The 26,491-nt window shown below is 31.5% G+C and overlaps 1 protein-coding gene and 1 long non-coding RNA gene across 2 annotated transcripts; both read right to left on the bottom strand.

The window, feature by feature from the left end:
- Positions 1 to 2,647: 2,647 nt before the first annotated feature.
- LOC105332717 (G-protein coupled receptor GRL101) lies at positions 2,648 to 24,695 on the bottom strand. Its single transcript, XM_034467500.2, has 8 exons — positions 24,528 to 24,695; positions 22,383 to 22,687; positions 21,661 to 21,742; positions 19,151 to 19,267; positions 16,963 to 18,924; positions 16,500 to 16,642; positions 4,044 to 4,121; positions 2,648 to 2,913 (listed from the first exon to the last, which is right to left on the bottom strand). The coding sequence occupies exons 2-8, from the start codon at positions 22,569 to 22,571 to the stop codon at positions 2,818 to 2,820; spliced, it is 2,667 nt and encodes an 888-aa protein (XP_034323391.2). The 5' UTR covers positions 22,572 to 22,687; positions 24,528 to 24,695; the 3' UTR covers positions 2,648 to 2,817.
- On the bottom strand, positions 5,215 to 14,372 carry LOC117691124 (uncharacterized). The gene is made up of 5 exons (XR_010714092.1): positions 14,039 to 14,372; positions 10,119 to 10,281; positions 9,321 to 9,406; positions 9,080 to 9,181; positions 5,215 to 8,345 (listed from the first exon to the last, which is right to left on the bottom strand). It is a non-coding gene; the product is annotated as an uncharacterized lncRNA (long non-coding RNA).
- Positions 24,696 to 26,491: the final 1,796 nt, after the last annotated feature.

Below are 26,491 nucleotides of genomic sequence, written 5' to 3'. Positions count from 1 at the left end.
TTGCAAGAGCGATTGAAAATCCGAAATTCAAGAGAGAGAGAGAGAGAGAGAGAGAGAGCAAACATTTACTAAATTATACTATTTACTTATTTACTTATTTACTTGCTACGCTTTTGCATTACTTCTTTTGTGTAATTTAATTTTCGACTTTACAAGACAAATCGACTGTATTTTATGAAATGTTGCGACAACACAGGGTACTATATAGGTGTGATGAAACGAAATTTTGTTTACTACAAGTAAACGGTGATCAGTTTGAATATTTCCTGGTGTTTATCTTTACAATTAAGCTGGCTTTATGAATAATTAAAGTTAATACACTAATACAGTTTATGTTAGTAAAATAATAATTTGTTCGCTAAAAAACGGATTTGAAAGCACGCACAGCTTATTTTTGTCCTATTTTTATAAAGAGAACATTGTCACAATTGTAACAATAAACATATGCAGTTACAAGTTGAATAGGTCACAGTGATTATATAATTGAATGAAATTAACAACTAGGCGATCAAAGATCGAGGAATACAGAAAGAGCAAAAAAAGGGAAAGTAGAAATATCTCAAATATAATATTGTAACATATTTACTAACATATCAGAATTATTTAACAACTTCATTTTTTTTTCAAATTGTTTCTGATTTTGCTAACAATGTACCCGTTAAATCATCCGTGACCAACTAAACAATAATTAGTGGAACTTATACTTTTTTAATTGATTATTTATGCACAACATAAGGTCTTTGATGAAGAAAACACAACATTTCTTCGTACTGCACATTAATTTTTTTTTGTTTACTAATAAAAACAAAATCATTTCAACGATCTTCAAAAATCTTTCTTATACTTACCTGTGAAATTTAAACTTTTCTACGATAAACTTTTCTGAATTTTACAGCTGAAATTGCGGTTATGTTCTGTTTATTTAAGTATCAGTAATCATTTTCAAATTGTCATCACTGTGATTACGTCACTGCGCCGGTGTTCAATAACTGTTGACATTTAGACCTATATAACGGTAGGTTGACCGCTACAGTACATTACGATTTCAAGATGCCAACTACCATCATTACAGTTTCCTATAATTGCTGAAGAAATGACAAGACAGCACGTGCTGGGAGGATTAGTGTCAAACAGATGACATTGCATAACTCAACCCAGTTGTCGTCATCACTCGGTCTTTCTCGGCTTGACGGAAAATGCCGAGTAATGTTTCGATAATCGTCATATAATAGCATAGAATTATCTCTCTTTGCTCATTATAGATTAATTATTTATAACTGGCAACATTCAATTCTTTACTGCATAGAAATGGATACCGAATTAGGTGATTATCTTTTTAAGTTAAATAGTCCGAAATAAAACTCTCGCAGATTTTCAAATTTATTTTATATTTTGCTTTTTCAATAGCTCAATTTTTTGTTGCATAAACATTAACATGAATATATCACTGCACAAATCAAAATTTTTTTTGCCTAATTACCAACAACTTCTTAATTTTTCAATTTTCTACCATTGGTGTTAATTTCTTTGTGCACAACTTTCTTTGATGAACGAATAACCTGTGACAACTTTCTTCATTGTTTGACAAGAAAAAAGGTAAGCGAAGTAAATTCAAGTAAATGTTTTCCAGCTTGTGCTTTAATTTTAGCCATTTCAATCACATTGGCCATAACAGATTTGTCCCAAATAATAAAATTCTTCGTATATATATTTAGAATTCAGATACCTAATGTCTTTTAAACTAACAAATATTAATAGTTTTCCTGAAACAATCATCAGTTTGACTGTATTGTCCAGTACAAGTTTTTTGGCATTATATTATGTACATAAAATAAAAGTTGGAGTTACCGCCCTTAGTGCATGGTAACTGCTTTCAGATGATGTCCTAAGATGTAAATTAATTTTTTCTTGCGTTATTTATTTTAAAATGTTTGAAGGCAATTCATTTCAAACTGTTTCCAAACTAATGTGTTTTATTCACGAAAAACAAACCCTTTAATTTGCTTTTTATTGCTATTTTGTCAAATACATTCAACAAAAATATTTAAAATTCTACATATCTCTGGTACTAGTATTCTACTTATGAACAGATATAAATATACTTTATGAAAAAAGGCATCTTTAACAAACATTTGCTTAATTACCAACAACTTCTTAATTTTTCAATTTTTATCATTGGTGTTAATTTCTTTGTGCACGACCAGGAACAATCTAGCTTGATGAACGAATAACTGGCAGCTTTCTTCATTGTTTGACAAGAAAAAAGGTAAGCAAAGTAAATTCAAGTAAATATTTTGCAGCTTGTGCTTTAATTTTAGCCATTTCTATCACATTGGCCATAACAGATTTGACAATTTTTTGGTTGTTCTTTTTTTTTTTTTTTAAATCAAAAGGATTTCATCTAGGGCCTTTTTTCCAATGATTAAAAAAAAACGCCAGTAACTACTTTGATATATTATGTAAACATTCTGTAATCCATGATTTTATATAATTTAAAATAAAGTTAATACTTCCTACTAACGCAATGACCATTTATTGCAAGAGTCAACAACCTTTGTAAGTGTATGTTGATTATTTAGACCATATATCCAGTGGGGTTTTTATTTTTCGCTTGCTGCAAAATTTGCAAAAAATAAAGTAAACATGAAAACCTTTTTATTAGCATAATTTACATTTTGCAATTAAAAAAAAAATGATCTAGCACACATACAAAAATGTTCGGATAAATATGAGAGAGATAAAAAATTAAAGTGAAAATATTCCGGATACATGGTTACTGATCGATTTTGTTTTTTAAATTTATATCATATTAATCAATCACATATATTCCTCAGCGAGGGCTTCCGGTCGTTCTGGCGATGGCGTCATGCAATCTTCAGATTGTCCCGACGTTCCTTCATCAACAAGTGACACCTGGATTTTAATGAGATTGATACGTACATGTATAATCTAAACGCAAAAATACATTTTATAATTATCAGACAAACTACTAGCGTCTTCATTAAATAATACTGGTAACATAAATGATCATATTTTATTCCAATAAGATCCAGTTGTACACATTATTAGTCTTGAACATATTACTGAAACAGTTTTACGTCTTGATAGCATGTCTGATGGTTGTCTATTTATTTTTACAGCCGTTGACAGCTAGATTGCATGCGCGAAACTAGAAGGGAGCAGGAGGGTCCGGACCCCCCCCCCCGCCCCCGGCTGAAAAATTCAAATTTGCTTTGTAAAATTAAAATGTCCCGGACCCCCACCTTCCCCGGAAAAGTTAAAAACACTTCAGACCCACCTTTGAAAAAATTTCTGGATTAACCTTTTCTTAGTGTCGTTACATCTTTCCAAAGACTACTGATAATTTAAAGGGGCATGGTCACGATTTTGGTCAACAATTATTTTTCCGATTTTAATATTTACAATGTTTCTGAAAGTCATTTTTAATAGGCAACCGAAATTTGAGTGTCATTTGTTGAGTTATAATCGAGTTACAGAGCTTGAAATTCTTCGCTATGTAAACAAAGCGTTTGTTTACATTTTGAACGTTGAAGTCAAAATTTCAGTTTTAAATCTAAATCGAATGTGCTAAACGTTAGGAACTGTTTATCTATGCTTAAGATAAATAAAAAGATAGTCAAATAAGCTGGAAAAAGATTTTTTACTGGTATATTGAACCTATGTAAACAAAAACAGGGCACGGGCCTTGTTTACATGCCACAGAATTGTGAGCCCTGTATCTCGCTTATAACTCTACGACTGACTCTCAAATTTTATTTGATCATTAGATATGCACTTCTAAAGCGTTGTAAATAATAAAATCATAAAAAATAGAATTTGACCAAAATCGTGACCATGTCCCTTTTAGTAATTGTGACTCGACAAAATCATGCAAAACCCATATTACCATAAAAATTATTTATAATGACCTTTTCAGTATTCCATCTTGTCGCAAATTTTATCCAATACAAAACGGCCCAATGTGTGGAAGCCACATGTAGAAGTGTTCATAAAGACTAAAGACACAGAAATGTATAACAAACCTGGTTTATTTCGCCGAGGTTTTGATCTTCCTTTGTACATGTACTTGAACTAATAGTTCTTTGCTGTAAGTGTTCGTTCTGTCAATAAAGCACAGTGTACGAGTCAAGCTTCAACAAAACAAGTAGAATGAGTCAAAGCTTTAGTAAAACAAGTTGTACGTGTAAAAAAGAACCATTCAGTACAAAACGTTTTACGAGCCAAAACTTCATTAAAACAAGTTGTACGAGTCAAAACTTCAGTAAAACAAGTTGAACGAGTCAAAGATTCAATAAAACAAACTATAAGTTTGCAAATTAGACCTTTGATTGAAATTGTTTACACGTACTTAATAAGATATATTTTTCAAATTCTGAAGAAAAAAAACGCCGAACCTATATTTTAAATACAATATATTGTTTTTCATTATCATCACTGTAATTTGAAAAGTAATTTGTTTTCATTCTGAGTAAAAATATCATACTTAAAATCATTATTCCAAATGAATTCTTTTAAATATTTAAAAAGTAGCACTGCACGAAAAGTCGCGTTTAATTTCACCTTAAATGCAATTTAAACGTTACGATTATTTAAAATTTAAGTATGTAGTATTACATATTGTGTGCCCGAAAACGTTTAAAAATAATTAGCATTTAATATGAGTTTACTGGATTCCGTAAAAGAACAAATTTAATAATGTCGGAAAAATTGTAAACTTACTCATACGTACAGATTTAAGTGTTCCGTAAGCTAACATTATACCTCTTGTATATAAAACGTATAATTTTCATTAAACATGCTCAAAAAAATTAAGTTTAATGGATATATTAAATTTGTTTGGTTAATAAAATTTAAAGTTGAATTTTAATTCATTATTTGTTCTCGTTTAATTTACATTTTACATTATAAAACTGTCAAAAATTAAATTATATACGGATATCTTAAACTTCCTAAAACATTCAAATAAACGCTTTTATCAACTTACATTATACCTCTTGTTTATGCGACGATAATATTTTGATTAAACCTGCCAATATAAACTGGAATTGTATATATTTTACGTCATTATTATTTTCGTTTAATTAAATAATTATACCACCGCATACATCTTTATATAACTTCAAACATCCAGTTGTTTTCTTTGAAATTGTTTTTGCTATCATTTTTGAAAATTAAAATCACACACAAGTCCGCTTAAGATTAGATTTTATTGCATGTTAAAGTCTCAATGATGTAAAAAAATAAATACATGTATTCTTACAGAGCAAAACATTTCAAAGTTTTAAGCATAAAAGTCACAATTTAGAAAATTACAATACGTACGTCATGATCAGATACATATGGAATGGATGCCATTACAATTTCTGATATAGTTCTTAAAAAATACTTAGGTAAAATGTCCAAATTTGGAATTGTGAAATGCACATTTGACTTAAGCAAATGCAGGCTAATACACATTAAATGGAAATAATGGAATCTATATGGACTAGTAGGGAAAAAAACACAACTGAAACAGACCCATAAAAATTGCTGCATGGTCTGCAAATAACAAATTCTAGCTTAACTTGCGTATTTTCATATACAACATAAATTACAACACAAAGTCAGTTTTTCTATATAATGCATGTGGATAAAGAAAAGCAATTGTTGAAAGTTGACAATACTGAAGTAATCAAATTTTTTTTACTTATTTACTGGTCACTAAAATACATACACACGCACACACAAATTCTCTTTCCTAGTACATGTATTTTGAAAATAGCATGTTTTCATAGAAACATACATACTACATACATACTCTATAGTTCATAACTGCAAATAGATAAGAGTTTCCATGAAAACCACTTCAGAGAAGATATATATTAACAATCATAATATATGTAATAGCATTGAAAAAACCCTATATATTTATATATATGATGCATACAAATACCAAATTATACTAAATTGAATGAACAAATTGTTCAATAATAGGATGTACATGTGCATCTCTAATTTTAAACACTTCATGTGATTTTAAAAAAAAATCCTTAGGTTTTACATTATAATATTGAAAATTTATTATACAGAAAAGAAAAATACATATTCTAATGACCAGACTATTCAGTTAACATTTTGGAACGTATTTAAAGTAATTTTAATTTACACAAACTTCCAATGCAAACAATAATTGATTATCAAAATTTGGCGAAATGGTAAATTTAAATCATGGAAATTCAATAAAATACTTCTAGTCTATCCTAATAAGGTCTGGAATAAGATCAAGCATATGCATGTACAAAATTTAAAAAAGTTATGACACTATAAAAATTCAACTAAATCTTACTTATCATAAAAAGAAAACAGTTTCCCCAATATTTTACTCAGAAATGTCTTATCAAGTCTTGTTTATTTCTTGCATCTGTAAGAAACTGACAGGGAAGCCTCACTCGCCCACAAGCAAGAGCAAAAGGATCGGTCTGAGACACCACCTTTCTCTTACTTGGGTATCAAGATCTGCAACTTACTGCCAGCAAAACCTTTTCAAAATACTCTTTCATTATCTCCTGCTTAAAATTCACTTTCAATAAAAATTCTTCTAGTCTATCCTATTAAGGTCTGAAATAAGACCTGGCATATGCATGAACAGAATGTAAAATATAGTTATGACACTATAAATATTCAACTCAATCTTACTTATCATAAAAAGAAAACAGTTCCCCATTATTTTACTCAGAAATGTCTTTATATCAAGTCTTGTTTTTTTATTCCTTGCATCTGTAAGAAACTGACAGGGAAGCCTCACTCGCCCACAAGCAAGAGCAAAAGGATCGGTCAGAGACACCACCTTTCTCTTACTTGGGTATCAAGATCTGCAACTTACTGCCAGCAAAGTCCTTTAAAAATACTCTTGCATTGTCTCCTGTATATTTTTAACAACAAATTTTGTTCACTATAGAGCTAGTTAAGCTAATAAATTATATAAGTGAAACTTGTACAAATATGTAGATTAAAATAACTTGAGATAAAAATTGTATTTTTTCTGTAAATTTTCTAGTCTACGCCCAAGTTTCAGGAACAAGCTCTGAAAGATATACATACAAAAAGTCCTGTATAACTGCCTAGATGTCCATAAAAACTACTCTTTACTCAATAAATTATCAAAAATCTAGTCTTTAAATCTTTACTTAGAACAAAAGAAACAATTTATGATAAAATATTCATTAAAATAACCACTTTATTTCACTCATATATGTGTTTAGTTAATAATTTGATCTATGAGTTTAAACTTATACAAGCCTTTGACAGGGAAGCCTCACTCGCCCACAAGCAAGAGCAAAAGGATCGGTCAGAGACGCCACCTTTCTCTTACTTGGGTATCAAGATCTGCAACTAACTGCCAACAGAGCTCCCTTTAAAAATAAATAACTTCCTATTGTCTTCAGTTCTATTATGCTATAGAGATGTATGCACTAATTACTGGAAATAAACTTAAACATATTTGTAAATAAACTGAGATAAAAAAAAAAGTATGACTTGGTTACATGCCAATATGACAAAAATTGAAGATCCTAATGGCCAAATTTAATCTGTAATTGATCAGCATAAAAAAAATTCAACAATAAAAAAATACAAAATGAATATTCTTTTATATAACAGTATGAGTTGAACAAGTAATATCAGATCCTGTAATTAAAAAAATACCCAGCATATTTTTAGGTTCATCATACTACAACAATACATCAAGCTATTTTGCAATGATTTTACAGTCATATCACATACTGAGCTTTGCAGTTCTCAAGAAGTGTTAAACAACTCTTTATACATGAATAATAAACCTACATCAAAATATGAACCTCTTGCGAGGAACAAAAATTGTCCATGGGACGGAGTTAACAATTTTATACAATCAACAATGTATATGTCAAAATGCTTGCATATCAGTAAAACCATATAATAACTTTCAGCTCAGGTGAGCTAATTATACATGACAGTTGCAACTCTTTTAAAAATCTCAAATGGCCCATTTCTGTTCATTTGATATATTTTCTGGTTTGTCTCTAGATGATTCATTGTTGGTCCTTATACGTCTTATACTTTGCCTTTTTGAACATTTGGATTTCAGAGCAGAACTTTTGGTGTCCAATTAAACATTCGTCAGAGCGCCACTTTAGAGATGTGATTTCATATATTGTGTCATCTTCCCAATCATTTTTATATTCTGATGACATCATCAAGTACTCGACAAGAAATACAGGTTCTACTTGTTTCTTTTTCTCCTCATCCCAGGAGGTCTTTTGTTTAAATACAGCCTGACAGCCTGTCTATAGTATAACTTCCATTTTCTACAACATATATACACACATAAATACACATGTTTATACACACATATTGTCTTTAAAAAACCAACTTTGTAAAATGTTCAGGCTTTTCTTTTAAATTCCTCAGACAATTTATTTAAGCATTAAATCATTGTTTTTTGAAAGAGGAGTAACAGGCGTTTGTGCATCATGAAAATTTGTCTGCACACACTATTGCAGTTATGAGACTAAATATTTCAAAAAACAAGAAATATTTGTGAAACACAATTGTCCCCTTCTTCCTTGGAGACCTCTACAGAGAAATGAACGAAAAAGCAAATAATTGGGATTTTCCCATATCCAAGGGGCATAACTCTGTCAAAAATTGCTCAATTAGACTCTAAATCAAACTTGACCAAAATATTATGATGAATCTGTGTGTCAAATTTCATATCAATAGGAGCAACCTCTGCGTTAAAGGAAATTGTTGGTGGACCGGCCGATCAACAACAGCAATGTAGTATTCCCTCCCTTGTCTGAAGGGGGCAAGTATTTACATTTCTGTTAATTCTTGCCTTATCTGCAAATGCGATTTATACATCAAAACTCCTTATTAATCTTAAAAGGTAAGTTAAATCAATAGAACAGTCACTGTATATAATACAGCATAAATTAGAACTTCAATACAAGCTCATGATTTTGACAGTTGTAAACAGGGACATTTGAACATATGTATGGTCTAGACTCTCAAAACATGCAGTGCATATAATTGGGCATACCCTTGTTTCCTTTGATACAGATCCATTCCGGATCCTTTCTTGAAAGAATCGACTCTCTCCTTCCTTTATCTTGCATAGACAGGAAATATCTGTTTATTGCATCTAAAATATAACATTGCAAAAAAATTAGAATATTATTTGTAAAGTTTTATTTAAATACAAGAGCGCGGGATCTGACAAACTGTGAAACAAACATTTTTATTGGTGTGGTCTAAGTTATTAATTCTTTAAAAAGTTTTACTTCAATATTTGGTTTCCATCATCAGATTTCATTTTTCACTACAATCCTAGGGAAATTCCATGGGAGTATCCATCATGAACAGCAATCTGAAAGTATGCATTCACAAAATATCATACCAAGGCCATACAATTATATAGTTGCTGATATTGAGATAACTCCTCTCAATACGCTCCACATGTACATTACAGTATAAGCCTGTATAATACAATTAACAAAAATTTTAGATGTGTACAAATGATTGAATATATATTAAAATACAAGCCAGTCACAACATTTATGCTTATCAAATATATGTATGTTATGTCTCAGCAATATTACATTCAAACATGCAAAAAAAAAATCAGTAAGGTATACAGAACATCATGAGTTTAAGGTGTGGAAATCAGGTGTACAACAAAAATGAAAGGCTTTATCACCCAATTGAAGGCCAATTCTTTTATCTATTTTAGCCAAAGCTTTGTAAAATGTTGGGTTCAGATGAAGCCTACTGTTTTATTTCCTGTTTTTTGTCAGAGAATGTACCTCATAATCCTCTAATTCTTAGCCCCCCCCCCCCCCCCCAACAAGATTCCAGCAAAACCTAATTCAAAAAACATTTAAACAAAAAGCTACAATAGATTAATCACTGAAAAAAGTTCGCTACGGTATCGTTGTATAATGGTAAATGTATCGATCCAAATATCGTCAAAGTATATACCGTGATGCACTGGTGTATTGTCCCATCCCTATATTTTTTTGCGGTTTTATGTTAAATATAGCAAATCAGACCAATATTTTATTGACATCAAATATACTTACATGTACTTGGCTGGGTACACATATTTTAACTTTCTTATTTCCTTTCTTTTGCGATGGATTACTTTCAGAGAGTATTTAGCGATGATTTCCTTCTGCCCCTCCAAGATTTTTTCCTGCTGAAACTCAATCTTTCTCAACTTGAAAAGTGGCCACGATGCTGGTCCTATTCATCAAAATAGTGAAAATAAATCAAAATACAGGCATTGAAGAGTTATTCTAGGCCTCTAAGGGGAATCAAGTCAAGTCGTACCCAAACCGACTCGTATACCCAAGCCGACTCTAAATCAATAGGTCACAGATTGTGACTATAATGGGTAGCAATTCTTGGATAATAGCTACACTCTGTCCCGAGTTTTTTCTTCGTTCACTTTTTCTTGACATTTTGATAATCATAAATACCTATGTGCTCAAATTATGTTCATCCTCAAAATAGATTTGAAATATCTTCAGATTATCTGTTTTGAAACACCCCTTTGGCTTTTGCCCCTTCAGATCTCAATATACAACTCAAAATAGTCTATGGGGATTTGTCATTGCACCAGTCATGAAATAGCCTGGATAACGAAAAATTGTGCAAGGTATATATTCCAAGTGATTTCCAGATGGTGAAAAGATGTAGACATTTCCTATTATAAATTTCCGTAAGAAATTTATTTACCTTCCTGTGAACTTTTATGAGTGAAAAGTGATGTGTCATTGAATGGAGATATCTTGGATATATTTTCCATTTCATCGATTTCAACTGTACTTCTATTTGAGTGTAGGTGTATTTTTATAAAAAATCATCAAAAAATGATGGAAGCAATAACTTGCCCGCCTTGGGACAAATTATAATCAACATTGATTAAATTTGAAACTTGTGTGTTTAATCATTGCCCCCCCCCCCCTCCATTCTCGGGTTATTTTTTTATCATTTATTTTTAACTATATGTTGATTTATGCTACATTTAAAAAACACAATTAACGCAAAAGCTATGTAGAAATAAAATATATACCCCTGGTATAAAAAGCAAAGAATTTGCAATGTCAGCAGACACCATCTTGTAAAATTTGACACCTCGCTAGGAAATCCTTAAATTATTTATACTTGTTTCTATCATATTGCTGGTTCTATGGTATCGCGGTATTTCTGTTTACTTATAGTAGCACGCGCTGAAATTGACATTTGACGTCGGAATATTTTTAGACATTGAAAACAGACACGTTAAACATTACTGAGGTATAAACACTCACAAAACATTAGTTTCTGGGATATTTTCGTATTGATAGATTTTTTAACAGAATAACATAACTACCGCGATATCATAGGACGGGCTCATAACTGAAAAAGTACTGACCGACTGGAAATGACGGTCTCTTTAATTTCATAAGGTGTCAAATGGTGAAAAAATAACTTGTGAATGTGGGGAGGGTGAAGGTGAATATGGGGGTTGGGGGTCCCGTCCCCAAGCATCTGTGAGTACAAATACTTATACCGGTAGATAATACAGTGAGGTCGCCTTTATCGAATCACTAAGTAAATTCGCGTTGATAGTACATAACCAAGCCCGAGTTAAATTCATAATACAACATTGTTTTATTGTACCATACTTGACTCATAACATCATATATTTCTTTCCCAACAACCAATGATTAAAAAAAAATTATCGCTGTATTTTGATGAACGATGTTTTCTCCTTTAGCGGATCATTTTCTCCATTACCGAATCACGTGATATACAGCTGATTAGTTTTTGTTAGGGACAGTGTCGAAATATTTTTTTTAAGTTTTAATATGCTTTAAAGCATGAATAAGCAAAATGGAAATGCTAATATTTTTTTTCATTTTGAGTTAAGTGTTCATTCTATTGAAACCGACAATTCATGAAAAAATAACAATGAATTCAAAGGTAAAAAAAATGACTGCATGATTTGTAAACTTTGATCCACCAATTTATTAAAAATCAATTAGTTTTAAGTCATTGTAAGTCATCAATATTGTCAATTTTATGAGATACGTGTATATGAATATCTTTTCATGAAATTACAAAGAAATATACAATGGCATGTAAATGGATCAAGAAAAAAAACGAAATACGACATGTACGAGGGTTTGCCAAAAATTGCATAGACAAGTGACGTTATTCAGTTCATAGAACTCACAGAATGATGAAGTTTGTGTCGCAACGGGTTTAAGTTATTTGCATTGAAATTATGTGTCAACATTGATTGTATCAGATTGGGTTTTTATAACATATACTACATCATAAATTTTTAATGCAGCGCAACGACACTTAAAAAAAATAAAATAAACATATAAAAACTTGAAGAATATCGTGAGGAAAATAACTCACGAATAAAAAATTTAAAAAAAAAAAAAAGAAGAAAAAAATGAATTAACATTTCTGCATTTTTTTTTAATTATTAAAAAAAAAATAGCCATTCCGAATTTTTTAAAGATTTTTTAGCACGTACGTTAGAAAGGTTGAAATTTGAATATATACACACGGTAACTAATTATAAAAAAAGGTTTTAAAAGATCTAGAAGCATATCCAAGGGCGATTTTAAAGTAAACAAATTAAAATACACAAAATTGCCTAAAAATGTGTTTAGTGATTGTATAATTAAGCAACCAAAAAAAACAAAACAAACAAAAACAGGACCCAGTTTTGACATCCAGCAATAAAAAAAGAAGACCCCCACGGATAGAAATGGAAGAACAAATACCAGGAAGATAGACGTTTTTGAATCGGCGATCATTTGTACTATGAAATATTTTAAAACAAATCTAGAAATGTATAGTGAATGACTGAATGTGCAAACTGGATGGGTGTTCAAGGAAAATAAATAAATATATGTATGGAATCAGCGATCGTTTGTACTTATGAAAATTTTTTAAAACAAAAATAAAAAAGTATAGTGAATCTGCAAACTGGATCCATGTTCAAGGAAATTAATTTTTTTAGGAAATAAACTACTAAATGACATCGAATACGAATAACTTTAATTTGAAAGGCATGGGTTTTTAAATCAATAAATATCCGTATTAATTAATACAGGGAATTGGGGAAACCAAACTATGGTTGAAATCATAATCGAATGGAAAAATGTTCTAGAAAATGGGAACGAGATGTGTTTTTAAAATCTTTTATTGTTGTTTCTGGGTTTTTTTTATTGAAGCAGATGTGCAAATAATCGTAGCGGTATCAATTAATTTTGACATGATCCCTCCGATGACCCCCCCCCCATCTCAGTGATTCGTTATTGGAGCCCTGACTACCCACAACATTATAGCCAATATAATTATTCTCTGAATAAGAAATTGTTTGACCCTTTCAGTGCTTGTAGACAGATAATTTTATTAAACATCTATACCAAATATGCTTACATACAATGAGCCGTTCACATCAGAGCTCAACCGAAAAGTGAAAGTAGTCAGCTGCACGCATGCTTTTTGTCTGCGTCTTCAAAAAGCTTGTTCATGTTTGTTTAGAAATTACGACATAAAACAAGATAAAATTTAATAATTTCATGATAAATTATTTAAACAAGAATAATTCTACATGACAGGATATGTTAAGTTAAGTATTGAACCTTTAATAGAAAAATACAGAATTGTTTATCTGAAAGTGATTCGGTAATGGAGACGATTCGTTAATGGCAACCTCACTGTATGGTAATTTGATAATATGACATACACGACAATATTTATTTAAATGAATATCAATATTAAAAAGTTATGACTGTGGGCATAATCATGTAATTTGAAGTTATTTTTCACTCGGACTATCCGACTATTTGATTACAAATCAGTTTGGTTACGAGTTGACTGTACTTCTTACAAGGGAAATAATCATGGTCACAAGGGGAAGTAACTATAAAATTACAAGAGCATGTGTTAATGGGACGCTTGTTTATCGATACCGTAATCACCACCATACCTATTAAACAACTGGTACTACTGGCCGGCGAACCTATCTCCAAGGTGCTGCTACATGTAAGAACAGAAGTTGAGGCAAAGGACTGACGTTGTGGGACTGTTTCGCCATCTTGTTTCTCACGAGCGCTTGACATGGTGTTGACTTTTTCTTCCCTTTCGACACTTGACAATAGTCTTGACAATGGATGTTTTCCTAAAGATTTCGTCGAAGTACGAATCTGATGATTCATCAGTCCAAGAGCACTAAATTCTGATAGATCTACTTCGCTACTTCACTCGAATCCGACATGTTATCTCCATCGCAGCTTGGCGGGTTCAGAATTCTCTCGATTTTTGATTGGCATGCGCGTAGAGGTTCAACTCTCTCTCTCTCTCTCTCTCTCTCTCTCTCTCTCTCTCTGTCTGTCTCTCTCTCTCTCTCTCTCTCTCTTTCTCTCTTTCTCTCTTTCTCTCTCTCTCTCATCCTGAATCAATTGTTATAGTCAAATATTTTGTATTTGCTTTGTGAGTTTTTTTTTTTTTTTACTACAAATGAAATATTTCCTTGAAGTGATTAATTTAGTGGGTTCTTTTTCGTCCCAAACCCCTTCCACGTACATGTAAGTTCGATTCAGAGCTGCAGCATATAATAATATTGGATGCTTTATAATATTTTGTCTGTTTGTATCAGTGTATAAACAATATTTTATTCTAAATGAAAGATGTATTAATGGCACATTAATTATCACGTATATTTAATGCAAATCAAACTTAGTTAAACTTCAAGTATAAGCAAATTTACATATAAAGATCAAACTAAAATTATCATAGTTATATATTTTTTCTATTAAACTTTATTATTCTTTTTTGTATATTGTATCTAATCTACTTATACGTGTCTGAAAAAATAATCATTAGGATGTTTTGTGTTTACCGTCTCGAACCCCTCCCATGATTAAATCAGAACATAATGATCAGATAGTTTGATACATATAGACGATTTTGTGTATTTGCAATAATGAGTACGTAAACAACATTTTATTTTGTATAAAATAACATATTATTGACACATCAATTATCATATATATTTCCTGAATACCAGAAACATTATTAAACTTTATGTATAAATGTATTTACGTATGAATGTCAATTTTCTTAAACGAAACGTATAATTTTTTCTATTAAACTACATTACTCTTGTTGTATATCGCATTAAATCTAATTATACTTTATTATAAAATCCAATCAAGTAAATGACATTATATTTTGCATATAATATTACGTTATACACAAATTATATTAAAAACAAGAAATATAATTTGGTAAACGAATCTATAAAATTATATTAAACGCGACTTTTCGTGCAGTGTAGACCATTCACCTAGTTTTTTTAAAATGGGAAAATATTTCTACAATCGAAGCTCTGTAACATGCAATGGATGATTTTTCATTATCACCAGTGGATTTTTTTTTTCATTTTGAGTAAACACCATTCTTTAAATCATTATTCCAATTAAACAAAAAACAATTGATTTTAATGTGCAAGCATATAGCTCACTTATGGGTGTATCAAAATTCATAAAAGCCACAAACAATGTTAGCATTAGTTTGGATAAAATATAAACAATTTAAAAATGGTTTGTTTTAAATACGTATAAAAAAAAATACAACACCTCATGCTTAGAAATGCGTTCACAACGTTCTTATAACTTTTTTGCATGTTATTAAAAATCATTTCCAAACGGTAATATATGTTTACCGTGCGTCTTGTAAAGGATATAAAAAATTCATTAAAAATCAAAGTACTGAAGTACCGACGGGAGTTGATTTTATTTATTATTGTTTGATCTAAAATCAACGATATGTATTTTCGCATGACAAGTAGATTCTTAGCTGTATTTGAATATTAAATTACACACATTTTTTTCTTATTCTGAATCCTCGTGCTTTTCAGACTAAAATTCCTAGGTATAGATAGAAAACCCCACATGAATCATGTTAGGTAATATTAAAGATAGAATTCACGACATCAAACTCTTCTATGCATTACCTATCAGTAATTGAAATATTTCTAGAAGTTTGTATCCAACCAATTTTTTAACAAACAAATAATAAAGTCTTGTTTACACAAGTACTGGTTCTAGATATCTTTAGATTGGATAGTCTCCCCTTGATTCCAAACGCTATTAATACCGCTGTAGAAATCCAGTCTATTTGTACTCTGGCGTAAGAATACAAAGACTACAAAAATATCCAAATTGGCCATACCATTTATAAAACTGACTACTTTTAAAGTATTTATAAATAAGTTTCCATGAAAAACATTGCTTCTGAATACATTACATCGAATTTATCGATTATTTTCAAGTATAGAGTCTTGTCAGCTTTGATTTGTGCTTAGGTTCAAACACTGTTTTACACCGGTTTTCCAGGGTAACTGCATTAGAAAGTTGATTAAAATCAAAATATGAAACATTTCATACCTTATATGCTTTCCCTCTTCGTCTCAGTATTTCAGAAAACGTGTAGATCATAGGGTTCAAGGCCGAGTTGATGGGGAGTACAACGACAATGACCCAGGCGTACACCTGTGCTGTGACATCAGTGCCCTTGAAGGTTAGTAGGCCTACATTAAATTCGAAGAAAAAACATGGAGCAGTTTTAATAACAGTTTGATATTAACTAGAATTTCAATTTTATCATTACAAATTATATGTCGTGTTTATCAATTACTTATTGCATGTAACACAGAGAAAACTTGATTACCTGAGGGTTGGATATGTATATTTATTAGGTAACATATGATATACAAGCAAATCTCCTGTTATTCTTATCATAATACATGTATTTTGTAAAAATCATCAGGTAATATCTAAGTCATTTAATTATAGTACTCGCGTAATATAAGGAATTTACAGTATTTTGATTCTATGATCAACGACTTACCGATAACACCAACAGGTATCCAGCACAACATATCTGTAATGGCGACAGCAACAAGTGTCTTGGCCAAGTTAATTTCTCTCCTTCTTTGTGCAGAATGGCTGGAGTTAACATTCACTCCCATTCTCACAACAGTAGCAAATATAACCAACTGCCCCACAAATATCGCAATGAAAATAAGAAAGTTGGCACCAACAAATAATGCCATGGAATACTCCCACCCTGGCTTACGGTACACCGACAGAGGTAGAGAGATACAAATACCCGAACTAGAATAGTAATTCTCAAAATATTCACTACCAAAGAGTGGTAACAGAGAAAGAAAGAATGAGAGAGTCCATACCGTACCGGTCATAATTTTTGAAACCAAATTACTTCTCTGCAGACTTGATAAAGGGTCTCGTATGATGATTATTCTGTCAATGGTTATCAAGAGAACAAACAGAGCAGAGGCTTCACTTGAAAGAGTAGCCAGAACACCAGCAACAGTACAAATGTGGCTGTGTCTCCATCCTTCATCCTCAAAACCATAACGACCACTAAACCTTAAATTAGCCCCGGCTATGATATACAGGTAAACTCCCATCAGAAAGTCTGCAATGCTTAGATTGGTGGAATAAATTACGAAAGAAGAGAGACTTCTAGACTTCAAATTAAAACCCCTATAAAATGGACCGAAAAGATTTCCAAAGACGGCTAAAAGAGCAATGTACCAAATAAGTGTACTAAGTAGTGGGGTGTCAATTAAATTGTTGCATGAGGATATATCATTCACCGGTGCAGTGCATTGTATTTTGCCTACTGTTTTAGGTTGCGCGCAGCATAAAGTGTAGGAATCGACTCGAAGATGCTCTATGCTTATTAACCCGTCAAACATTTCTTCCACAACTTTTATAAAATTGTTCTGAAGATACAGATATTGAAGACTTGAAAGACTAATAAAAAGTTTTAGTTTTACAGAATGAAGGTGATTGGATGATAAGTCCAATAAATGCAATTTTGATACAAATGAAAAGGCGTTTTCATGAATTTCCGAAATACGATTGTTAGAAAGCTTTAAGTAAAGAAGATTAGGAAAGTCGCTAAAATCATATCCATCTATAACAGTAATATAATTATCTGAAAGATCTAGATAAATTAACCGAGCTTCGGATTGCCGCAAATCTCTTGTGAACCTAATTTCTTCAATATTATTATTCTGAAGATGCAAGTTTTGAACAAAGGATATATAATGCCATGTTGAGAGATTATTATGACTAAGATCTAAAGTTACTGTCATTGTAAAGGCCAAAGGTTGAACATCTAAATTACAAAAGCTTAGATTAACTATAGTGTGTTCAAATACTGCTACCATAAAAGGAAATCCCCAGGTTTCAGACAGGTCAGCGTGAACCCCTTCAAGAATATTGAGTCTTTTTGGATTATAAACAATGCTCTTGTGAACGAAAAATTCAAAGCTGTGAACCCATTCGGGAGAAAAATTAAACTCAACAAAGGTACAGTTAAAAATGCGCACAAATCGAAGGTAGTTAAATCTGTCACCTATATAAACAATATCGATAGTACTATTGCTTATCGTCAATATTTGTAATCTAACATCAGAGGTTATCTGCAACATATTCAATTTACTGTCTATTACATTAATTTCTTCCAAGTTTGAAAAACTGTCATTAAATTCTAAAGAATCTTGCATTAAACCAAATACAGTAATAGAGGTTGCATACACAGGTACATCACCAGTTGTACATGTGAACGAAAGGCCAGAAGAGGTACAATTTGTGGGGCAAGAGTACATGGAATCGTTGGTGGCACAATTTGAACAAAAATCTGTTGTCTTCCAACTATTCGAACTGAAAGCATTTGAAGCACATGCTTCCTGATCATTGGTGCCTCCATTATCAAGAATGTCTGTATTACCTCTGGACGTATTGCAATCTTTGCAAATTGCTTCAAGAATTTCGAAATCTGAAAGGGATAACAAATCAGTTATAATGTACGTGGTTTAGTGCGCGTTTATACGTCCTAGAATTTATTTTTAATATACCACTACGAATTAAAAGCAGAAGTTACAATTTTGAGCTAGGCAAAATGCAATTGTTAAGACACTTCTAGTTGTATTTAAAAGAATATTTTGCATGATTCAGTATTTTTTAACGTCAACATTAACAAAATATTTTGAATGTTGTTTTACCACAATTGTTTTCGTCTTCTCCACCCAAACAGTCAGGTTCAAAATCGCACACTTTATAGATTGGGATACATTCATCGCGATAGGGTGAACATAGAAATTCATTTGGACTGCAAAGCACTACAAAGTCAGAGAATATACATGTATTTGTATACACGTGTTCCTAGGCAGGACGCGCTACATATATAAATTTAAAGTGACACTCTGACAACAAATTTGACTTTACGGAAGAGATGCAAATATTTCGTACAGTGGTATTACATGCTCTTTATTAGAAAGAAAATTAGTATTTCTGATAGAAAGAGTTTAAATGAGAGATAAATAATGTACTTATTGATAATAGAATAAATGAAATGTTGATCAAGATCAACATCTGGTAATCAAAGTACTGAAGAACTGACGGGAGTTGATTTTGTCGATGTTTATTTATTTTAAAATCAATGATATGTTATTTTGCATGACAAATACATGTAGTTTCTAATTTGAATAACGCACATTTCTATAATATGAATTTTTGGACTTTTCCGACAAGAATGTCGCCCCCCATATGAATCATGTTAAATAATATTTAAAGATAAAATTAATTCAATCAAACTATGTTTCAGTAATAGAAATATTTCTCGAAAATTGCCATACATACCTGTTCACCTTTCAAAGCTGCTATGTGGGAGAATCTCCCCCTTACCAACTTGGCTAAGGGGGAGATTTTGCGTAAACGACCTTTTTTCACGTGAAATGCAAATATATATATTAAAAATACTGTTAAATACCTTATTTTACCCTTGTTATTAATGCATTTGCAGTCATTTTAAATTTTATTATTTCTATGACTTCCAGTGTGCAGTTACAACTTGTGTTGCTGTACAAGTTCATAAAACTATTATTTTGTTTGCATGGTACAATACAAGAAGTCAATAGTGCAGTGCCACTTTTTATATTAAGTCTTCTTATTGTTTAGTATTGAACCATCACTGCATGCTGACATCTAGGGTAAACACAGAAAATTTATTTTGCGTATTTTGAATTTGCAGTGAAACCCAGTTAAGAAAATACCAGTAAATAATATTCATTAAAATTTTTTTTTTGCCTTATATATAGAATAGATTTTTAATTTACAAAACAACATGTATATATTTCTCCAGTATCTTTAAAAATTATCTCTGTTGTAATGTCTATAGCATCCCCGTAATTCATAGTACCGGTACTATAAACTTTAAAAACTCTTGTGAAATGCTTTTACACTTTTTCTTCGAGCTTCACTTTTATCGGTAGCTTGTATAAACACTCAGTGTTCCAAACTCACTTTGATTTTTACCGACTGTGTTGGCCAGACAGAATTAGTCACGACTTACTGCACGTGGCTTGGGTGCTTTACCTGTGCACCTGTTAAGTGACACCACTGGCTGTGTATTGTTTTCTTTGGAGTTACAGAGTAAAATCAAGATGTTTTAAGCTTTTACTTACTTTTTTATAAGGCCTATGCATAACTAAATACGTAACTGATTTAAGTCAAAACCGGAAGTAATCGTAAAAAGTAAACTGGACTATAACATGTCATACTATGATCACGGTAGACAGTACTTGGATGTATTTTGATATATTCAAGCTACACAGCAGCTTTTTGAGCTCAAAATCAGAGAAAAACCCGCAGTGGAATGGGGGGGGGGGCGGGGTTATGGGGGAAACAACGACGATTGCGGGAGAAATTTGTCTCCCGCGCGGGAGATTGTTTGGATGCGGGAGATCTTAGATTTTTAGGCCGTTTTGCGGGAGTCTCCCGCGCAATGCGGGAGGGTTAACAGGTATGTACGGATCCAAGTAATATTGAAATCTAGTCTCGTTCAACCAAACGCTCGGCTGACACCGTAAATCTCCGACAAGGATTTACGGAGACAGCTGAGCGTCGAGTTGAACGAGACTATATAGACTATCTGGCGTAGGAATACATACGACTACAAAAAAATATTTAAATTGTTCGTACCATTTAAAATCTGACTTTTTTCAAGGTATTTATAAATAAGTTTCCTTGAAAAACAATGCTTTAGCATACATTACATCGAATTTATCAATTATTTTCAAGAACTAAGTCTTGTCAGCAGCAATGATTTGTGCTGAGGTCCAAACACTGTTTCACTTTCGGTTTGTCAGAGTAACTGCATAGGAGAGTTGATTAAAATCAACTCCCAAAAAGGTGTTTTGAGATTGATGTAGAAAATGATTTTTTTTTTTGCATTTCATTTGAAATCAAGCAGAAGAAGTCTGACACCTATATTCAGTTCAAAGAAGGTGTCAACAACTAAATATTTGTTTTCTTGAAGAATTTACATTTATTTTGTCAAACTCACATGTAATCAAAGAGCATTTATAATAATACTTTTTATGTTTTTATAAACATTTGAAAAAAACTTTTTAATTGCTTTAAAATATGATGTAAAACTTAACTTATGCAGCTTTTCAAGAACCGCTTAATTAATTTTTTTGTGACATAGATAGCTGCATATAAATGTACTTACCACAGAGTCCGGAAGTGATTGTAATGTTGTCGATCATAACTAATCCGTAATCACCATGCGACTCAAGAACTCGGAAAACAAGCTGAAAAATGGCATCGTTTAACATTGAAGGAATTTGTTGCACTTGCTAACCATTGCTAATCCTGAATGTGTTTTTAAAGAGGATGTCGATTTTTTTTCTTTTCGTTGCAATATAAGATTTAACATATATTATTATAGCATTTAATGATTTGTTTCAATGTCGTCGCGCCAATAAATTTCCATCAGTGAACACACAAACTGAATATGTCTCTTCAGCAGACGACTACGCTAATTTTTTCAGTGCTTACGTTTAAAAACATAAATTACGAGCTATTATTGCAAATATCGGAGAAGGTGAAACAACAACAGCAAAATAAGGCCTGTCAACGTTAGAAAAAATGTAAAGATGTAACCTGTTGAATTGACTAGAGTTGCACAAAATATGAATGCAAATACATGAACAATTATATTTTATTAAACATTTGCAACTGATTTTTAGTATACATTTTTTTTAAAATCAAATAATTGAGAACTTGAGACGTTTTTTCTCGCTATTTTTCTCTCTACATATGCCTTGAGATATTTGCAGCATTGAAAAGCAAGCTGTCGGAGAAACCAGTGATATTAAAATATGAAGATTTGGTTGATTTATAAGGAAGAATGCGTGTATTGTATGAATATAAAACAAGTGTTAGGCTTACCTTGAACTCGAACCCAACTGGAAGGTTTACCGATGATTTGCTAAATTTTACAAAGGAAGAGTTTCCATGGGCATCTAAATAGTTCGATAAATCATAAGGCTCATAAAAATCAGTAATGTAGGCAAGGACCAAAGCTGTGTCACCGAGGACCAGATGGTCGTAGTGAAGGCATCGATACTCCATTGACATGGGAATCTTTGGGCTAATCACATCAGTTATCCCTCCTTTTTGGATTAATTTTTCTGTTGCTAAAACTGTTGTGAAGTCTAGTTGTTTAGTTCTTTGACTCAAGTATTCAGGAAAGCCTAAACATTTTTAAAGGATTAAAAGTTTTCAAGCTTTTGCATAAATGGCGCCATAAAATAAACATCATCATTTTTCTGTAATTGTTTGTTGTTTTATAATTTTCCGTGAATCCAAATGCCCACAATTTAGAAATATGACATCACAAAGTTAACTTATCCCCGCCAATTTTCCATTTTTAGCATTAAAAGGCTTGTTTTTCGACAAATTTTCTTTCAGAAAATATTGAGTACATGCTTGAACAAACAAAAAATTTTCATTAGAGGTATATCTTTCTAAGACTAATAAGGAACAAAAATATTTTCCTTGTTTAATGAAAAAAGAGTCAATTTTTGAATGATTTTATAAAAATTGTGTAACTTATAAGTCCTAGAGTGCCAGTGAGTCCAAACAATTTAGATAGATAGGTAAAAAGTACATGTTATGACAATAACGTAAAAAAATTAATGTGCCTGAAACACTTTAAAAATTAACGAATATGAGGCCAAATATGACCGATATCATATATGGTTCTTTTCAACGTGTTGCTTAAAAATCTATTTTCTAGCGCCCTGGCCTCGGGCGCTAGCATAAACGTTGGATTTTTTTGCAGGAATTAAGCATGCTTGGAATCATGAGTAGGAATGAAGACAATTGTGCAGATCAGATTTTTGTCATCCTGCACTGTACCATGTACTTTACTGTGCTGTAACCCACCCCGTGTCATGTGACGTGATGTAATACAGCAGAAGTTATGTGTTTGCAATGAACAAGAATATTGCTCTTTCTTTGTTTGAAACGCCCGACACGATTAAAGATTAAAGAGAAATTTCATTTGGTGGTCGGTTTCCATATCTCTGTTGACTTTCGGTGACCATTATATGGTATTCATATTTTTGTTCATTATGCTTAATTAAAATACATGTTTTATATACATAATTATGTTCGATTTTTATAGTCTTTGGCGATACTTTATTTCGCCTCACCTTAATAATATATGGAGTTAAATAACAGTCAGACGTAATAAAGATATCGGTTTATGTTAAAGCATTCTCAGTGTTCTGATTTCTATATATCTACTTTTTATTTTTCTTTCTTGCGATATATTGTCATGGCATGTTGAAACCAGGAAAACAAAGACGAGAATTAGTCAAGGATATTAAACGATTAATTCTTAATCAACTTTTTCTCTGTGATTCTTTACAGCTAATTCCTCATGTTTTTTGAAACATAAACTTGTGTAGCATAACTTCACCAAATGCTTTTAAACAGGAGAAAGTGTCGCTCTATCTTATATGAATAATAAAGGCACTGGTACAAGATGCCCAGTTAAATCACTGCAGTTTGATATATTAAACTTCATACCTTTACTATGCGTATAAATTTCTGCTTTTTAATAACATTTGAAAATTATTTTTCCTATATTTCAGATACACTTGTAAACATTATTTTGATTAGTTATTTGTATAATAATTTCTTAAATTCATATCTTACATCAATTTGTTAAGGAATGATGTATTTACATTTAGGTTGGCATTGTTCATTGTTCATTAATACCCGTAGAAAAGTCATTTCATCCCTGAATCAGAAATTTCTTCAGTTTAGTTCTTAATGTACTAATTTTCACAATTTTCAAATTCCGTCCTTTTTCTGCTACTGTGTAACTATGAAATTGTATTTAGCCAAGATCAGATCTGAGAGATATGGTTTTAATTAAGAAATTTTATGTATCTTTTTTCTTCTTATCACATCATACACACAATGATCTGAAATAATATAGAAGTATGAATAGGCCTCTTGCAAAATCGATGTGAACAAAGATTAAAACTCTGGTAAACTTAATCTTTAATCAAAGTTACGTACCGATCAAGTTAATGGAACGAATCTGTTTGCGTTTCCATGGATCCGTGGATTGGAACAATGTGTTAATTGCGCAATTATAAAGATCTCCTAAAATACCACAGACAAGTAAGTTACGTTCCAGAAATACGGAATCTTCATGTACAGTCCATCCGCATGTATTCAATTCAAAATCACAGTTACCTGAAAAAAAATGTTTGATGCTGACACTTTGCAACATTCTGGATATTCAGGTATACAATGGCAAAATTCATGAATATATGTTGAAAAGTGGAATATTTTAGCTTTATAAATTAAGATAGGATTTCATTCTTGGTATTGAACACCTACAAATATTTCTCCACAACATTTCAATTACTTTTAAAAAATTTCAATTAAAGTTTGAAATGTGAATGTTTTGTTGATATTTTTGATTTCCTCTGTTCATCATTTTGTCTCTAGCATAAAATTGAAAGAAAGGGAACCTTAATGTACTATGTTTTGACTTGTGTTGTTAATATTAATTGCATTCAAGGTATCTCAAACATGTGGTTGTATAAAAATTTCTTAAGAAGTTTTTGTCATTAAAAGTTATAGACCGAACTTATCAGAAATGCAAAGAGAAGAGTAATCAAAGGTCCTCCTATTGAACTTTTGCCAAAAAAATGCAAGTTTTTTTTCTATAGGACTTGTTGTTATATATTCAATAAATCAAAATATTCTCACTCCTTACTTATGTAATATTCGCTGACGAAGAATCAAATTAAGTTGTACAGCAGTCAAAAGAGGCTATCACTAAAAGGTTATTGCTGCTAGTGCTTTTAACAAAGCGGGATATTGCATCCGAGGAAATTATGATACAAAAAGATAGATCGGTCCCTTTTAAATCATTATGCACAAGCTTCAAATTATAAATTGTCCGTTTAATCATGCAAATTCTGCTATGATTGCATAACTTATATACTAAGTTACTCTCAAGAAACGAGATAAAAAAAGGTATTTTACCTTGAATGGGCCGATGGGAAAGTCCGATTACTTGTATTGAGCAAATGGTATCCCTATTATAAGGTTCTCGACCAAAGTTAAGTCATGTCTTTCTGTTTCTCTATAGAGTTATGTATTTCTTTCTTTTTTATTTACAAATGAATATTTTCATAGATATTGAATTATTAATCTTAAGTTATCCATGCTTAATGTTGAATATACCTTAAAAAATCCCCCACTCCGTATTTGTTTATACTTAGTATATTTCATATTTGTCCCTGGCATGGAAATAGTGCTGTTTTCTAATAAGTAAGGTCGTTTTAAAATGTTTTGTTTAGTATGTTTGCCTTAAAACAATAAGACGCGTTTTACTAGAATTTTATCTACTTCCATGAAGCTATTAGAGGGAGAGGGTATTAAGGAACTTCTTACTAAATTTAAATGTAGTGCAATCATTTTAAACCACCCCGTGATGTCAATGAATTGTTATGAGTTATCATAAGTAGTTCTCTTTCTCTGATCTAGTTTCATATGCAACCCGTTACAGATGATCGATACATCAGTATGTCTAACTTGTATATATGTATACTTTGATAATGACAAAGAACAGAAGATACGAGCCTTAAATGTGTTTACATTTTCATGTATATGTATATAATACATTTTGAAATCGTTGATATTTCTATAATATTCATGAAGGCAGCGTCGGATCTACTAATGATAAACTGAATAAAATTTTACTTCGATAGAAATCGGCTAATTGATGATTTAATTGGTAACGTCTAAATAAAAATACATTCTACTTACCTATTTTTTCTGAATTATAAACAGCAGCGGGTGTACAGGCGAAGAAGAGGCTTAGAACAACAAATGATTCCGTGCGGATTCCCATTTTCACTTTGTTCAATAGCACTGGTGGTTCCTTAAACACTAAGTACTAGTATATGATGACTATGAAACAAATCGTTGCCTTTGAAAAATCAATGGATGAAATTTATGTTTGT

Source organism: Magallana gigas, chromosome 5 (genome assembly GCF_963853765.1).
Source record: "Magallana gigas chromosome 5, xbMagGiga1.1, whole genome shotgun sequence".
Lineage (NCBI taxonomy): Eukaryota > Metazoa > Mollusca > Bivalvia > Ostreida > Ostreidae > Magallana > Magallana gigas.
This window is presented reverse-complemented; position numbering and strand designations above follow the sequence as displayed.

Bases quoted from the DNA above. Each gene is read 5' to 3' on its own strand.
- LOC105332717 (XM_034467500.2), bottom strand. From the start codon at position 22,571: ATGTCAATGGAGTATCGATGCCTTCACTACGACCATCTGGTCCTCGGT. The intron at 19,268-21,660 runs GTAAGTACATTT...CTGACTTTGTAG, and splicing joins AATCACTTCCGGACTCTGTG to TGCTTTGCAGTCCAAATGAA. The intron at 16,643-16,962 runs GTAAGTCGTTGA...AATTTAATGTAG, and splicing joins GATACCTGTTGGTGTTATCG to GCCTACTAACCTTCAAGGGC.